Source organism: Ursus maritimus, unplaced genomic scaffold (genome assembly GCF_017311325.1).
Source record: "Ursus maritimus isolate PB19 unplaced genomic scaffold, ASM1731132v1 scaffold_29, whole genome shotgun sequence".
In the NCBI taxonomy this organism is placed as follows: domain Eukaryota; kingdom Metazoa; phylum Chordata; class Mammalia; order Carnivora; family Ursidae; genus Ursus; species Ursus maritimus.
In genome coordinates this window covers 11,255,760-11,273,261 of record NW_024425452.1, presented here as the reverse complement: position 1 = coordinate 11,273,261, position 17,502 = coordinate 11,255,760, and the positions used below count along the sequence as shown (strand labels likewise).

At 45.2% G+C, this 17,502-nt stretch overlaps 1 protein-coding gene across 2 annotated transcripts in view; it reads left to right on the top strand.

The window, feature by feature from the left end:
- CILK1 (ciliogenesis associated kinase 1) overlaps positions 1-17,502 on the top strand; it is a 57,816-nt gene that overhangs the window by 20,797 nt on the left and 19,517 nt on the right. For both annotated transcript variants that reach the window (XM_008691778.2, XM_040643577.1), the window contains 4 exons: positions 190-462; positions 3,824-3,878; positions 8,663-8,784; positions 10,043-10,122. In XM_008691778.2, coding sequence (XP_008690000.1) covers positions 362-462; positions 3,824-3,878; positions 8,663-8,784; positions 10,043-10,122 — 358 coding nt within the window. In that variant the 5' untranslated portion in view covers positions 190-361. The remainder of the gene's footprint in view (positions 1-189; positions 463-3,823; positions 3,879-8,662; positions 8,785-10,042; positions 10,123-17,502) is intronic.

Below are 17,502 nucleotides of genomic sequence, written 5' to 3'. Positions count from 1 at the left end.
CTTTTGTGTGTGAAAGCATTTGTAGACAATATGTGAGTGGCCATAACCATGTTCCAGTAAAACTTTATTTATAACAACTGGTGGCCGGCAGGAGGGGTATCGTTTGCTGACCCCTGAGTTAGACAATAAAAATACACAAACTAAAAATGTACATTAGCAGTTACCCTTGTCTCTCATTTTTCTCTACAGGCAGAAGACTGATCTTTGAAAATATGTATTTGGGAGATAGTCACGTTCTATTGAATACCTTGTGCTGGTGCTGCCATCGAAAAATCTGGTTACACTCCGGGGAGGCCTGCCGCCTCTGCAGGACTGCACCGCCTCGGCCCTGAGATGAGTGTCCGGCCTGAGCGGGCACACCATGAATAGATACACAACGATCAAGCAACTCGGGGATGGAACCTATGGTTCCGTCCTACTGGGACGAAGCATTGAGTCTGGGGAACTGATTGCCATTAAAAAGTAAGTTATATTTTTCCACTCACATCAGTTCATCAACTACACATTGTCAGCATCATTTGAACCCTGCCCTCTGGGCTTTTCATCATTGAAAAATTTCTAAAGGGGAGTGGGTGGGAGGCACGGTGGAAAGTCTTAGACGTTGATTTCTGCAGGCTGGGTGATTGTTGGCTCTGGAATGTTCACGGCAGAGGTCTTAAACACATTCCTACTTTGGATTTGCATAGGGCACTAGAACTTTTTCAAAGTATCTTATATTGTGACATAGTAACGAGCAGGTTTAGAAACATTTTATTGGAAAGGAAACTGTATTAGTTACCTCTTGCTGCATAACAACTTACCCCAAGAATTCATGGTTTAAAACTACACACATTTATTATCTCACAGTTTCTGTGAGTCAGGAGTCTGGGCAGGGCTTAGGTGAGTTCTTTACTTTAGGGTCTCTCCTGAGGCTGCAGTCAGGTGTTGGCCAGTGCTGGGGTCTTCGCTGAAGGCTGGACTGGGAAAGGATCCACTCCAGGCTCACTCACGTGATTGCGGGAAGCATTCCATACCTCCCTCCCTCGTGGTTGCACTGAGAACCTCACGTCCCTCCTGGCTGGTTGGCTAGAGGCTGTCCTCGGTCCTTTGCCATGTGGGCCTCTCCAAAGACTAGTTCACAACGTGACACCTTGGTTCAAGACGTGGGGGCCATGAAGGCCATAAGAGAGGCTTCTACCAAGATGGAAGTCACATCTTTTTGCTTTTGTAAACTAATCACAGAAGTGACCTCCTCTCACATTGCTGTATTCCATTGGTTAGAAGCAAGTTATTGAAGGAGAGGCGTTATCCCAGGCTCTGAAAGCTAGAAGGTGGGTGTCTTCAGGGACCATTTTAGGGCCTGCCTACCATACCCATCTATGTCTAGTCACTTTCTCAATGTCCCCAGTTGGATGCCCTGCGGACATTTCAGACTCATTATATCCCAAACTGAGCTTTTATCCAACATTTTCCCTCTCTTACCCCAAACCTGTTTTTCCTTCGGTGTTCCCTCCCCATCCCTTCAAAACCTTCACGTCCTCCTAACCTCCCTCTGTATGCCCACCCCTGGCCATCTAGACCCTAGATTCTAACTACTATGTATTTATCTGCTCCACCTACTTCTCTGTGTTCTCCCTACGAACCTCCCATTCAACCCATCACCATTTACTACCTCTACCACTAGAATAATCTCTGTAGGGTTCTTAGCTTCCGGTCTACCCCTCTCCATTCCAGTCTGAAGGGATTACTTTCGACACATGAATCGAATTGTCTAAAATCATTTGCACCAAACACTGTGTCCCTGCTGCCGTATCTCATCACCTTGTCCCACCTGACTTCAGTGTGCTGTGGTGTATAGTTCCATGCGCACTACCACACCCCCCCCAAAGCACATGGGGGACTCTCAACTAGGGTACCCTCCACATGGGCTAATAGAAGGCCCCCAGCAGGACTAAGCGCCAGTTGCACACCTTGGTGTCAGCTCAGTAATGCACACTTTAGTAGGTTTCCGATGTCTGTGTTCCCAGTTTCCCTGCTCCTTGTCCTGGCTTCCTGGAATCACGTCCCAAATAAACTATCTGCATCAAAGTCCTTGCCTCAGGCTCTGCATTCAGAGGAACCCAAACTACAGCATTTTGTAATACCTTCCTATCAATTTTAGGATCAAGCCCCCAATTTTTAATGTGACCTACCACTGCTGCATCACTCAGCTGCTCCCTGTTTTCTTCAGTCTGATCTCCTGCCACTACCCCCGCCCCCCGGCCGACATCTTTCCCCCAGTCTGGCTTTTCAGCTTCTTGAACTCCTCAAACCCCTTTCTGTTCCTCTACTTCACATCGATATTCCCTGCCTCCCGCCTCCAGGGGCTAAATTCTCCTGATCTTTCGGGTCTTAACTGAAAGATCACCTCATTCCAGAAGTGCTTCCTGATACCCTCAGACTAAATTAGTCACTTTGGGGTCTTCTCTCACCATGTCCTGTGCCTTTCCTTCTCAGCACTCCGCACACAAAGTGATGATTAATTGCCCGCCTTCCTGCTGTGATGTCAGGTCCACGAGGGAGGCCCCTCTCACCGTTGTATCCCAGTGCCTGAGAAAGCCCCTGCCACGCGGGAGGGGCTTAAGAATATTTGGGGCATAAATTCCACCAGCAGACGGTGTGACATTGGGGACAGAGTGTGAAAGTGAGGGAGAGAGTTGGAAGTTGGCCTCTTATTAGCCAGCAGGGAGACCTTGGGCGAAATCACGTGACTTCTCTGTTTCTTCATTTCCTCCCTTGTCCCATCTATTTCCCGGAGCTGCTGGAAGAGTCCAGTGAGACCATGTGGTTGCCATGTGATGGAAGATAGAACCTTGAAACTTGGGTTTCTGGTTAGCCCATAAGGTTCTCGTTCTCTCCCCTCAGGCTATAGGCCGGGGTTGGCAAACTCCTTCTGTACCGGGGCCACACAGTAAATATTTCAGGGTTTGCAGGCCACGTGGTCTCTGCCCCAGCACGTTTCTGCGGTCATGTAAAAGCAGCCATAGGTCACGTATACATGAATGAGTGTGTTTGTATTCCAGTACAACTCTTCATGGAAACTGAAATTTGAATTTCATAAAATTATCACACATCATGAGATCTTACTCTTCTTTTGATGTGTTTTCCCCAACTATTTAAAAATACAGACGTCATTCTTAGCTCATGGGCTGCGCAGAAAGAGATGGTGGCATAGAGTTGGCCCATGGGCCATAGTTTGCCAACCCCTGCACCAGAGGGTCTAAAGCTGTGTTGTCCAGCAGGGTAGCAAGTAACTATAGGGCATTTAAATCTGAATTTTATTAAAAATTAAGTCCCTATATTACGCTAGCCATATTCCAAGTACTCACTACCCAGATATGTGTAGTCTGGTGGCTACCATACTGGACAGTACAGAGCATCCCCATCTAGAAAGCTCTGTTGGAGAGCCCTGGTCTGGATCAAATAAGCCTGAGGGATTTGCCTCCAGGGCGAGGTTAGCCCATTAGCGATGGAGCAAGAGCACAGGAGAGATCTTGCACTGCCCTGCACCACCTCTGCTGAGAGATTTTGTGATGTAGGATTGATCGCACTGCCAGATTTTAAAATGAATGTTTTGGGTAGTATAATATTTGGTAGAAATCGAAACCAGCTTTAAGCACTATTCATTAGATTCAGAATGAAAACATTGTTTCGTTTTGTTTTGGGTTTGGGGTTTTTTGGGTTTTTTAGTTTTGGAGGGGTTTTGTTTTTCTACCCCCTCCCGAAGAAGGAAAACATTTTTAAACGAGAAGGTTTAACCCGTACTGGGAATAAGCACGCTATTTGTTTCTTTGCTCTCTTTTAGAATGAAAAGAAAGTTTTATTCCTGGGAGGAATGCATGAATCTTCGGGAGGTTAAGGTATTTAATACACCAGGGAATAATTTATGTACGGTTGATTAAAATACCTTTATACTTGCTTAGATTTATGGTTGATACAGTTAGTCATTCTGTTTGAATTGGTCCTCTGATGCCAACAAAAGGGGGCAAATGACAACATTATTACAGGTAATAGCTCAAAGTAGAAGATTGCTCTGCTATTGTATTAGTGAATATAGGTCTTTAAATTTTGGTATAGTACTGTTAACTACACCACGGGTTTATTCTGATCTCACGCATTTCCCGTGAACGTCCTTTGCCTTTCCAAGTGTGATGAAATACATACATGAAATTTACCGTATTACGAATTTGTAAGTGCTCTCTTCAGTGGTATTAAGTACGTTCATATTGTACAGTCATCACCTCCATCCACCTCCAGAACTCTCTTCATCTTGCGCACTTGAAACTCTGAACCCGTTAAACAACAACCCCCTGTGACCCCTCTGCCCCCAGCCCTCGGCAACCACCATTCTACTTTCTGTCTCTACCAGTCTGACTACTCCATGTACCTCAGATAAGTGGAGTCATACCCTATTTCTTTTTTGTGCCTGGCTTATTTCACTTGGCATCATGTCTTCAAGGTCCATGTCCTAGCCTGTGTCAGGGTTTCCTTCCTTTTTAAGGCGAAATCCTATTCGTTTGTAACTATATGCCACATTTTGTTGATCCATTCACCCGTTGACGGACACTCGGGTTGCTCTCACCTTTTGGCTGTTGTGAACCTTCCCATTTCTTTAAGCTCTTCCTTTCCACTGGCTCCTTCTCTTCAGTCTCGAAATAAGTATATGTACCCTCCTGGATCAGCTGAGCAGGGAGCCCAGTGAGGAACTTGGTCCCAGGACTCGATTATGACCTGAGCCGAAGGCAAACGCTTAACCGACTGAGCCACCCAGGCGCCCCTCCAGTTCGTTTTCTCAAGCATTTTCTTGCCTGTGGTGTTGGGTACTGTCCTCTCCCAGGGCTGTGTGACTCTGCTTTTGCCCCGCTGTCCTACCTCTTTCTTGCCTTACCAAGTGCTCTGTAGTTCACCCTTTAAATAGTGATGATTTCTCACTTTACATCCTTAGCGGATTTTCTCCTTTGCTCTGAATCTCCTTCCAAGTAATTTCACTTACTTCCCTCACTTCAGTGGTCTCATCAAATCTTTTATCCTTAGTAAGCATTAGACCAGGGGTTGATGAATGGTCACGTCCTGTTTAAATGTAATTTTGTTGAAAGAGTTGCCACTTGTTTACGTATTGCCTATGGTTGATTTCATGCTTTGCTGGCAAAGTTGAGTAGTTGGGGCAGGGACCGTATGACCTAGAAAGCCTAAAATATTTATCCTCTGTCCCTTTAAGAAAAGTTTGCTGACACCTGCCTCCCACATATCCAACTGCTTCGTGGAAATCATTGCCTGAATTTTCTAGAATGTCTGCCTCCCCCAGTGCTCCTGTTTTTTCCCTCTTCTGTTAATAATCATTTACCCATTCACCCAGAAACTGCAGCTCACTGCAGGTGGCCTGTGTGACCTCACTTCCGCCACATCTTATCCACCCCGTGTGCTGCCCCCAGAACGATCTCGGCGACATTTAGCTGTTCGCACACTATCTACCATTTCTTGAGACACTACTATGAGCCAGGCAGCATGTGCACTGTCTTATTTCATCCTTACAACTACCCCACGAGGAAACTGTTAGGACCTTGGGTTTGCTGCTGAGAACAGCCAAGACCCAGAGACTCAGTCACTTGCTTGAGGTAAATACAACTCTAAGCCGCAAAGCTTGGTTTCAGACCCGTGTTTGTCCGGCTTCAATGGCATATACACCTGGCATCCAACCAGTGTCTTCCCTGCCCACTTCCCCCATCAGAGTCTTCTGGATGCACTTCCTTCAGAACCAAACTGGGGCAGTTCTCATCCCTCATCCACGCCATTCCACTCCCACACCCATACCTAGGAAGGGCTTCTCTCCTGGCACAGCCTTTCCCTCCCACTGACTTCGTCTAAATGCTATTCTTCCTTCATGTCACATTGTGGATGATACACTCATTGACCATTCGGAGTTTGCTGATTACTCCTTCTTGAAACATATCTAATGTTCCTTGTCTCTGTCATTCTCTTGACCCTAATAAAATCTCCCTCATTCTGTTCTGTGGATTTTGTATTCATGCCCTCTCTTCTTAATTAGATTGTTTGCCTCTTACAGGCAAGGACTGTGTCTCATGCCCCCGAGTACCATTGAGGAGCAATACGTTGTAGTTTTGTTTAATTGTTTTTTTTTTAAATATTTTATTTATTCCACAGAGAGAGAGACAGCGAGAGAGGGAACACAGGCAGGGGGAGTAGGAGAGGAAGAAGCAGGCTCCCAGTGGAGGAGCCCGATGCGGGGCTCCATCCCAGAACTCTGGGATCACACCATGAGCCGAAGGCAGAGGCTTAACAACTGAGCCACCTAGGCGCCACCTAGGCGCCCCCTGTTTAATTGTTAAGAACCTTCATCCAAATGGGGATAAACAGTCTCCATTCGGACTGCTAACCTGGGCTTCATTTGCTATTTGTGCTTCTTGGCTCTAAGTGTCCTGCCTCTTCTTCTCCTTATAAACCTTACTTGTGCCTAAATAAGATGCCTTCTCTCTGTAAAATGAGTCACATGAAATCTCCCACACAAAATTCATCCCTTTTATATTGAACTGATACAGACTTTACTTGTCCATGCGGCGCACTCAGAAGCAAGAACTACGAGCCCTTACACTGGAACCAGTAATTCACGCTCAAAACATATGTCGGGCCAAGCGTGGAAGGTACTCTGCTCCTTGCCTAGAATCCTCCTCTTGAAAAGGTTAAAAAAACCTACTTCGTTTTCCTCTGACTGAATTTGCCGCGTTCATTCTGCAGCTCGTCCATTGGACATCTCAGCCATTGCTATGATGCATTTTAAGCGAATAGAAAGGATGGCTGCAGGAGTGAATACACGAGTTAAGCAATGTTTGTGTTGGTTACTCATGGAGAACCTGGAATCCAACCTCACTAAAACAAGTAATCGGCCTAGCTGGGTCATTCTAGAAGGATCCAGCTTTGGGCTGACTATTTCCTGCCAGAGAGGCTCCTTGGCAGGAGTTTATCTTTCAGGAAGGAGGCTCCAGAAGAGTTTTATTTTGTTCTCATTCACCGGCCGTATTTCCTCTCTCTTCCCGGCCGCTTGAAGTGACTGGATCATAGTATAGCCCTCCCAGGCTCTGATTCCGTGGGTGCAGTATTACTGGGCGTCCTTCTAGATTCAGATATTCGTGTTCACCTTTTTGTCTTCAGTCACTGTGCTTATTTTATAAAAGGAGTGTTCTTTTTAAGGAAATTCAAAGATAAGGAGGGCTTTACAATATATTATTATGGACTCACTTCTCTGTGAGGAAAAGGCTTTTGGAATTAAAGGGCTCATCCCACTGGCCAGTGGCCCTTTGAGGCTCCCTTGAAGGAGACTGTTAATCAGATTCTGACCATCTGGTGAGCAAAGGCACAGTTTCTCCGGCTGTCGTGCGTGAACAGGATCTCTACTCACGAATACAAAAGTGCGCTCGCTCATCATCAACAGAACTAGTGATGCAAACAGAAAAAAGTTTACACGTGGCCGTGCGCACGTGGATGTGGCAGGAACAGGAAAACTGCACGCGTGCAATGATAAAGAATCAGGTCACGCCCCACTTTCTGAGCCCCCCTCTTGTTTCTCATCACCCGCCTGACTTTTTTGCCTTTGCTGTTCTTAGAAGCAGAGCTCTTGTCTCCCGTCTCACCGTGGGGGGTGCAGGGGGGCTTTGTAAGGAGATTTCTCCTCCTCCTCCTTTCTCCTTTAAAACTCAGGTCGGGGGCGCCTGGGTGGCACAGCGGTTGAGCGTCTGCCTTCGGCTCAGGGCGTGATCCCGGCGTTCTGGGATCGAGCCCCACATCAGGCTCCTCCGCTATGAGCCTGCTTCTTCCTCTCCCACTCCCCCTGCTTGTGTTCCCTCTCTCGCTGGCTGTCTCTCTCTCTGTCGAATAAATAAATAAAATGTTTAAAAAATAAATAAAAAATAAAAAATAAAACTCAGGTCGGTGGCAGGACAGGCTAAATGGGTGATGGGAATTAAAGAGGGCCCTTGTTGGGATGAGCACTGGGTGTCGTATGTGAGTGACGACTCACTGAATACCACTCCTGAAACCCAATACGACACCATATGTTAACTAACTTGAATTTAAATAAAATATCAAAAAATAAATAAAACTCCCATCGTAAGGACTGCTGTGTGCATGGACTCATGGACGCACATGAGTCAGACGGAAGTTGAGAGCCTCGGGCTATCAGCCTCTGTCTACGTGAACAATTTCCTGTTCAAAGGGTCTACAGACTGTTGGCTGGTCATCTCGGCCCAGAGCAGCTGCCTTCTCTAATACTGGAACAATCAAAGCTTTAGCTTCCCATTGGTTCTCTTCTGGCCATTTTCATGGCATGAATTCCATCATCTGGAGGGAGTGCACCTAAAATAGCCCTGGCCCATTGCCTGGTGCAGCCGCAGCCAGAAATACCCACAGTGGTCAAGTGCTTACTTGCTAGTCAGCTAATCGAAATAGTTTTTCTACATAAAGTGATCATTGACTTCAGAGAAATACCATTTATTGTCAATAAGCTAGGAATTGTGGCATTTCCACGGTTCTAGAATGAGGTGTTTCTTCCGAAGTATATGTGCGATTGCTTTTCTTTGCCAACAACAGATTTTCTCTCATTTTTTTTCTGTTTCTCCCCCTCACCTTTCAGTCTTTAAAGAAGCTCAACCATGCCAATGTAGTAAAATTAAAAGAAGTTATCAGAGAAAATGATCATCTTTATTTTATCTTCGAGTACATGAAGGAAAATCTTTACCAACTCATTAAAGAAAGGTACAGTTTGGTCATCATGATCTTAGAAATAAATATCACAAAGTAGATGTGTTTTCTTTTTTTTTTTTTTGAAGATTTTATTTATTTATTCGACAGAGATAGAGACAGCCAGCGAGAGAGGGAACACAAGCAGGGGGAGTGGGAGAGGAAGAAACAGGCTCATAGCAGAGGAGCCTAATGTGGGGCTCGATCCCATAACGCTGGGATCACGCCCTGAGCCGAAGGCAAACGCTTAACCGCTGTGCCACCCAGGCGCCCCAGTAGATGTGTTTTCTTTTTGCTTTTGTCTGTTACAGTTAACACTGCTTAGGCTTCCCTGTTGAAAGCTGCCCAGTAGGTGAAGGGCCCAGCCCACGTTCTTACTCGAGAGGCCTCGTGATGGCTTCATAGACGCTGCTTTCAATGCAGCCGTTTTCATGTTTCAACGGGTTGTTCACCCAGAGAAGCTCAGAGATTGAACAGATACTCCGCAGCTCTCCATTCCCACAAGGACGGATGGGCAAAGCGATCACAGGTCAGGGAGTAACAGCCTCATGTATTCTGAGACCTCCACTGAGAACTTGCAGGTTTACCGCACCTCCTTTCTTGTACAGCGCTCAGGGGCTTGTGTGCTGGGAAGAGGAAACTAATAACAAACTTACCTGCTATGGTAATTGCGAACTTTGAAAGGGAACCACGTGGAACTTCTCGAGCATATTTTCTCAGTGGCGAGCAAGCGCCATTCCCAGCTTCTCTCTGGGTGAATTCTGCCAACAAACACGGTCATCATTGTCACTAACAACAGTGAAGCTATGTGGTTTGCCCAACCAGGGGGGAATACGGCACTATCCCCTACTATCCGCTACATTTCATAAGGACTTCATCTGGAAGACCTCAGATTTTCCCCATTAAAAAATGTTTTTCCCATTCACATTTTTTAAAAGTTTTATTGTATATTATGGAGAGAGAAGATTTTTATACGATCAGAGGGATTGGGGGGGCAGTTACTATAAAATTTGTAATCTTTTCTTCTTTGTAACATAACTGAACATACCAATTACCAATATGGCAATACTCCAGTGTTTACAGGGTAGCTGTCTTGTATGGACAAATGGTTGCTTTTCTTTGGTCTTTATTATCAAAGGATCTGGTCACATTAGTGTGTGAGCAAATGTTTTCTTAAAATCTTACTGTATAACCAAAAGAACAGGAACATGGAGTATTTGTTCGCATATGTAAATCTAGATTTATAACTTTTTTCCTCCTCTCTCCCATCCAGAAATAAGTTGTTTCCTGAATCTGCTATAAGGAATATCATGTACCAGATATTACAGGGACTTGCATTTATTCACAAACACGGTAGGTGATTTGGAGTCTTGTACTTTTTAACAGCAGTGACATGTTGTCGTCAGGCAGAAGGTACAGGGGAAGCATCACGGTCTTTTGTGACTACCTCCCAGAAGAGGTTGACGGGTTGAGAGGCTGACAGTGAGGTTTGGGATGTGTTCTCTTTTGTAACTTGACTTCTGAATTTTTCTCATTATTTATCATGTCTGCGTGTTCTTCTTCTTCAGGCTTTAACATTAAGCTCGTTGGTTATAGATCTAAAAGTTATTCCTGCCCGTTAGCTGGTGTATTAAGACACCTAAGATTAGACTTCAGAGACATTTCACGTATTGTGTGTAATCTCCTACTACTGCTTCACCGTGGCTTCTCATTTTCCTGATGTATTATATTTCAGTTCAAAAGTGTTCTAAAATGGCCTAACAAAATTTATTCAACACAGGAAAATAAAATCACTTAAAAATTAGCAAAGAAAGGAAAAGGTGAAGGTAGAACAAGGTATGGATTTAGCTAGAGGGGAAGTTAACCTGCAAAATGCACGTCTGCAAGTCCTATTTAGGTAAAAGAAATAGGCTACAGACTTGATTCTGAGCTTTCTTTCTTTTTTAATAATAATTTTTTATTATGCTATGTTAGTCACCATACAGTACATCCCTGGTTTTTGATGTAAAGTTCGATGATTCATTAGTTGTGTATAACACCCAGTGCACCATGCAACACGTGCCCTCCTTACTACCCATCACCAGCCTATCCCGTTCCCCCACCCCCCTCCCCTCTGAAGCCCTCAGTTTGTTTCCCAGAGTCCATAGTCTCTCGTGGTTCATTCCACCTTCTGTTTACCCCCCTTCATTCTTCCCTTGCTTCTCCTACCAGTCTTCCTGCTAGTTCTTATGTGAGCTTGCTTTCTGACAATGCAAAATGTGAAACATGACCAGTTGTATCCAACATAGTTCCCCCACCCCCAGTAAAAACAGTCCAGTTGCCCAAGAGAACTAGAACTATTCTTGGAACTAAGACCAAAGAGGCTTCTCTCGTGGATCCTTACTAGATTTATCAGTGACTTCATGATAAACAGTGATAGTTTGCATAGGGCAGTTTCCTGTCATAACCCTCATTCTAGGCCAGTTCTATCACCTGATCAGAGAAAACAGTCCTGCTGGGGCCCAGTGTGATTCACTGTAGTGACGGTCTGGGTCGTCCAAGGAGAGATTTAGAATATCTACAGGAATGGATGGCCATATACCCTTTGGGAAATCCTCCAATACTGTTGTCCTTAGCTGAGCTTTTGAAAGGTGTTGCGTAACAATGACTCTGAAACTGTATTTTCCAGCAAACACCTGGGGCGCTACTAAGTCTCTGCTACTAACTAGACGTAGACCCCCCCTTCTTGTGGACCTAGAGCCCTGGGATGGGCGTGTTCACCAGTGGAGCCAGGAGTCACTTTAACTTTGAAGACAGATGGGCCAAGCAATGGATCTTACACAGGCAGAAAGCCATTCACCCCCAGCCTAAAGATGTTGTTGCCATTGCAAATATTGCACCAACAGATGAGTTCCATTACCGAATAAGGAACCAGGGCGGAAGCCCTTTGATAATACACGGTCAGTGCAGATTTGACACAAATTGGCAGTGAGTAGAAAAGATACCGTGCCTCAGCCAGTGGCCCGGTTCATCTGGGATCCTTCCCAGCCCGCTCTTTAACCTCTAAGAGGCCCCTCGGTTAGAGGCTGTCTGTGCAAATCCATGTCAGCCTCAGGCACATGCTGAGTCATCAGTGAGTAATATGCAAGACTGAGTCCACTTGTGAACCAATTCCTACAGGAAGTTTTTAGTAAAAAGTCAGCCCGATTCTGCTGGCTTCAATAGAGCCTTCAGTCACCGGGATGGAATTCACAAGGGATGGAATTTGCAAAACATGAAAAACTGGTATGGTGTCTGAGGCACAAATAGGGGGAGAAGGGTAACTTACTGGATTTAAGAGCCCAGCAAAAGAAAGTGATGAGAAATCAAAGAGATTCTCAGAAGAGAAAGGTCGGCCAGAATGTTTTCACACAGGGACGGTCACATAATGTCGCCATTACTCGGGCTGTTTGCTCAGTCCTGGAAACTGAGTAGTGGACCTCAAAGAAAATGAACATTCATTGGCTTTCTCTTCTTTTCCTTTGGTTGCTTTTTGTGAGACTCGGGTATCTGTTGCCAGAAAGGACTTGTAGTCTTTTTTGCCTGGGTCTCTACCAAACCCCATCGAATGAACTCACACACTCACACGTATGCCTCATGCCTATGCATACGCATACGTGTCTACACGTACACAAGCCCACATATCTGCGTGTACACTGCTCCCCCCACACACCCACACCCACAAATGCACGTCTGTGGGCACACACACATGCGTATTTGTATCCAGTAATGTAGCATCCAGAGACTGTTGTGACACCACAGCTCTTGGAAACTCCGCACCGTCAGTTTCCCTCACACCCCTTGGACACTCAGATCGTGTATGAAGACGGTGCAAGGGAAGGCTCAGGTCATGGACTAAGTCAGAGCACCTCTGTTTTCGCAACCCCAGGGCCATTGCTATTACCAAAGATTCTTGCAGATGCTTTCCCCCAGCTGTTAAGTACCCAGGTCTAGTTTGAGCTTCATAACATTTCCTCTGTCACCCGACTGATTTCCTTGCCACCTTCTCAGTTAGCAAGGACAGATGGTATCTGTTCCTTCCAAAGAAGAAGAAACTGATGTTCGGAGAGGCTGAAAGACCTGCCAAAGGCCCCACTGCAACAAAGTAGTAGGGGGGAGGTTAGCTCGGGGATTGGTGCCCATTTGCCATGCTTTACTAGAAAAACCTGTCTTTTCTCAAAGAGAACCAGAGAATCAGAGGTGAACAAACTAGTGATGATAATTGTCGGGGGAAGGATATTAATTTTACAGGTCCCTTCTCATTTTCATTGATAAATGATTTTCGGAAACGTTATAATGGTTGGTTTTTGTACGGTATTGACTTGCCTTTGTTTCAGTGCACATGTAACTCTGTACTATCCCTTTCCTCCGGTAATGGAAAAAAAAATCATCTGAAGTGCTTCTCAGATGTGTCTTGTTAGCTTGTTCTCACTGCGAGAAGGTGCATTCTGCCCCCAGGGAGTGGCCTCCTTGGAGAGCGGAGAGCCGCGCTGCAGGCAGTTGCTATAGCCGTAGTTCGTGTCACCGAGTGCTCTCCCCCCGTAGGGAATGAAAACGTGACTGCACTTGGTGCTGACTGAGCAATGCCAGAGCGTATGTACTTTGCTGGAATTAAATAATTAATGCAAACCAGGTTTCATCCTTGACCTGCCCTTGGAAATGCCCAGCTCACACTTACTCACTGTTACCCAATCAGAAATGCCTTAGGTGGCTTGGAGGACAGTGTTTTGCCCCGAGAAGTGGTTCTCTGCTTCTGTGTTTCACCATGTCTCGCAGTGCATGACCTTGAGTCATACCTTGGCCTTTCTGTGTGTGGCTGTCCTGTTGGTCTTCTTGATCATAAAAACACTGTAGGTTTAAATTCAGTAATATCTGTGAAACTAACAACTTCCACAGCAGGAAGGAGTGCTCCGTAAATTCCTCGCGTTTCAGTATTCCAGTTATTTCCATATATTCATATCAGCTTCATCATCACCAGAATGTGGCAGAGGGGAGAAAGCCTTCTTTGTGGCGTGATGTTTTCCTTGCCCAAGGGTTGTTAATGAAAAGTAAGCACCACACAGTTTCTGCCAGGATGAAAGAGAAAATCCCTCTGTTATTTGACTGGCATGGGGTACCCTGAAATTAAAAGGAAGGTCTGTTCCTGTCTTCTGGAAGCCAAACAGTTCTGAACAGGAAGATTCTTATCTTAAGAGCACTTTGCTGTTGCATGATGTCTGAATGACCCATCTGTTCAGGTTTCCATTGTGAATCAGAAGCCCAGAGGAAGAAGTGGGCTCATTGTTACAAGCTGCTGTGCACACATCAGCAGAACACGTACCTAGCTAAGAATTGGATCAGAGCTCAGTGCCACCTCCTCACAGCTGAAGCACATGGCTAGCTTCATAAGCCTTAATGCTTCCGTGCAAAAAATGGAGCTGTGTCTGCCTGCCCCCCATTGGGAGGATAAACGAGAGGATTCATACTACTACTAAGGACAAGGTCTCGCAAGGTGCCAGAATGCCAAGCAAGGCTTTAAAACCTTTAGAAAATTAACACATTGAATCCTGCAAAACGAGCCCTGAAGGTTTTCTTCCCAGTTTCCAGATTAGGAAAATGAGGCGCAGAGAGGTTAAGTGATTTTCCAGACAATGAACAGAATTGAGATTTGAAATTGGGCAACCTGATCGGTCTGCACACTTAACCACTATGCTGCATTGCCTCTTATATGGAAATTATAATGTTTTGTTAAAATAGAGATGAAAAATAAATGTCCATGACATGAAGGTGTTATAGTTTTAATTACCAAAGAATAGAACTCATAGGTATAAGACTAATAGTTAATTTAGTAATGAAAAGAACAGAGGGCTCGGTATTCTACAGACATATTCATGAATGCTTCCTAGTTATAGAGGCTTATACTCAAATACGGTATAACAACATATGTCACCTGACAAATACAGTTTTCATTAGACATTTGTAAGGTTTGTTTGCAATTAAGTTTTTTCCTAGCCATTGTTCCTCTGATTGTTTTGGGCCTGAAGTATGATCTACAGAATGTGAAGCTGCTTACACACATGGGGGACCAGAATCTTCATTCTCCTCATTTTATGAGTGCACCTGTTCTGGTGGGATTAAAGAGGAGCTGGCAGTGAGGGAAAGGATAGAGCTTGACCAGTGCAAGGAGGTGGTCTGTGCTCACAGGAGCATGACCTATGGTGGAAGCAAGGTGCAAGGTCTGGAATGTAAGAGTGATACTTGTATCACAGGACTAGTCAGTGTGATGGGATGAGCTGAGCAAGGATAAGGTGCAAGTTCGTTGAGGTGGTTGCTGTAGATGGTGGCAGAGGGAGCTTGCCATGGGGCTTGGGTGCTGGAGGACAAATGACTCATGATAAGGGAAAGGCTCCATGAGTTTGGAAATGATCATTTAGCCCAAGTAGAGGAGAAAGAGGGAGTCTAAGAGGAGAAATAGCGTCAGTGTGTACTTGAGAGGATTAGAACCACAAATGAAGATTTAACTATATGGATTGAGAGGGACAGAGTAGAGCCCAACAATGGCTCTAGCACATTTCTGGTAGGATTATGAGTAATTAACCACACCCCCCAACCATCACCAACCAATGACTCACTTTTCCCATCTGTTCAGTCAAAAAATGATGTTTGCCATTTCTTTTTTTCACTGGTGTGTTTTTAATGCTCTGAGTTTTGGGAAGATAGGCCATGGTCCCACAGTTCATAGCTTTTCAGGGCCACAGGAGTTTTCCTGCACGCACTCATGAAAGATCGCTCTCTGGTAACTGCTTCTGTCTGCACAGTCTTAAGCCAATTCCAAGATGGGAGCGTACAACCAGGCCTTCTGGGAGCTGGAGGGTGCTCTGAAGAACACAGGGTCCAAACATGATGACTCAGCTCTACAGAGTCTCAGAAGCCACCCACTCTGGTGCGCACTGATCATCTTTATTTAATTCATCTGATAATAAGCCTTCCAAAGTTGTCCACATCAGAAAATTCCTTTATTTTAAAGGCCATCCTTGACTACTACTGAATTACCATTTGAATTTGCTGACAGCCTCAAGTTGGGGTCTTACTATGATTTAGGTTTAATTTATTAGTAATTTGGTTAGGATACTTAAGGAAGTGGTGTGAAGAGGGCCATAGGGTATATATTGGTGTGGTAGCGGGACAAGGAATGAAGCAGTGGAATATAGACATATATATTTTTTTCTTTCCACACACATTTCCATGCAAACGAGATACATAGGCGTGTGCACACACGTATTCGTAGGATGTACCAATAGCAAACTCTCTGTCCCTCTCTGGTCTAACCCAGGTAGGACTTCTTTGATCTTCTCAAGGCCTTGGATTATGGGAAACAGAAGCAGCCTTTGGTCGGAAGGAAGTACTTCCTCTTCTCACTTGTGGCCCTCTTTGAATATATATGATCCCCTCTGTACCTTCAGCCCCTTCTTTTTTTTAAATTTTTTTTAAATTTATTTATTTATTTTAAAGAGAGAGCGTGAGTGGGAGGGGCAGAGGGAGAAGGAGAGAGAGAGTCTTAAGCAGACTCCACATTGAGCACGGAGCCCAACACAGGGCTCAGTCTCATGACCCTGAGATCATGACCTGAGCTGAAACCAAGAGTCCAGTGCTTGACCAACTGCGCCACGCAGGCGCCCCCCCTTCAGCCCCTTCCGTGTGCTCTGTAATTATATGTATTTTGTGCATCTTAGCCAGCCATTCACCTGCAGACCCATCATTATGCCATGATACTATCCATTTGGAGTGTGACCTAATACCAAGCTCTGGCGATGAACAGAGGGGAGTGTCTTCTCTTTAAAACACGGTTGCTTTCCGTGACATGACATCCAGTGCATGTTCGGGTCTAACCACATCGCAATCACCCATCCCTTCCTCTAGAGCAGAGAGGGTTGGGGGGATTTAGTCCTGCTGGAACTTCCCCTTGCTGAGGACTTCCTGCTCTGAGCCTTCAGTGTCTCCCCCACTGCTTCAGGGTCACTGCTCTTCTCACTTCTCAGTTGCTGTCTTGAGAGCCTTCCTGCCTCCTGGTCTTCTCTCCGTTGCCCGTGCCTACTTGGCCAAAGTAAATTTATCACTATTGAGCTCTTTCATGTTCCCTACAAACCTATTCAAGACCTCTGTTTGGTCAATAAGACTATATTATGAGACCATCATGCCTCTACCATGGTGCTAGGCATTTAGAAAAAGTAGAATTGTGGCTTCTACCCTTAAAGTGCTCCATCCGATCAGAGAGAGATGGTCAATATACGTGAAAATGACAGAGTTCTGCTCAAGTTCAGAGGGGACGGCCTATCATGTCTCCCAGGGCAAGAATTGTGTTCATTTGGGTTGCCTCTGAATCCACAGAGCCTTGCCCGGTGCCTGGCCTGGAGTGGGCCCTCAGGGAACATTTATTGGTAGGGTGAATGAGGGAGGAAGGCTAGCATAATTAAAATGGCTTCCTGGAGGATGGGAAACTCCATGTAGGTCTTGAAGGATGACAAAGATTGGGATTGACATAGATAAAACGAACAAGGGTGCAACATTGCTAATGGGAATAGATCACAATGAACCTGAAGAAAATAAGGAATTTTACCTGATCGGAACATACTTTTTATACATCCTGGTGATAAATATTAGAAAATAAATCTATCTCTTTAGGTAGACTGAAAGGAGTTCAAGCTAATTAAATAACTTTAAAGGAGCCATGGAAGG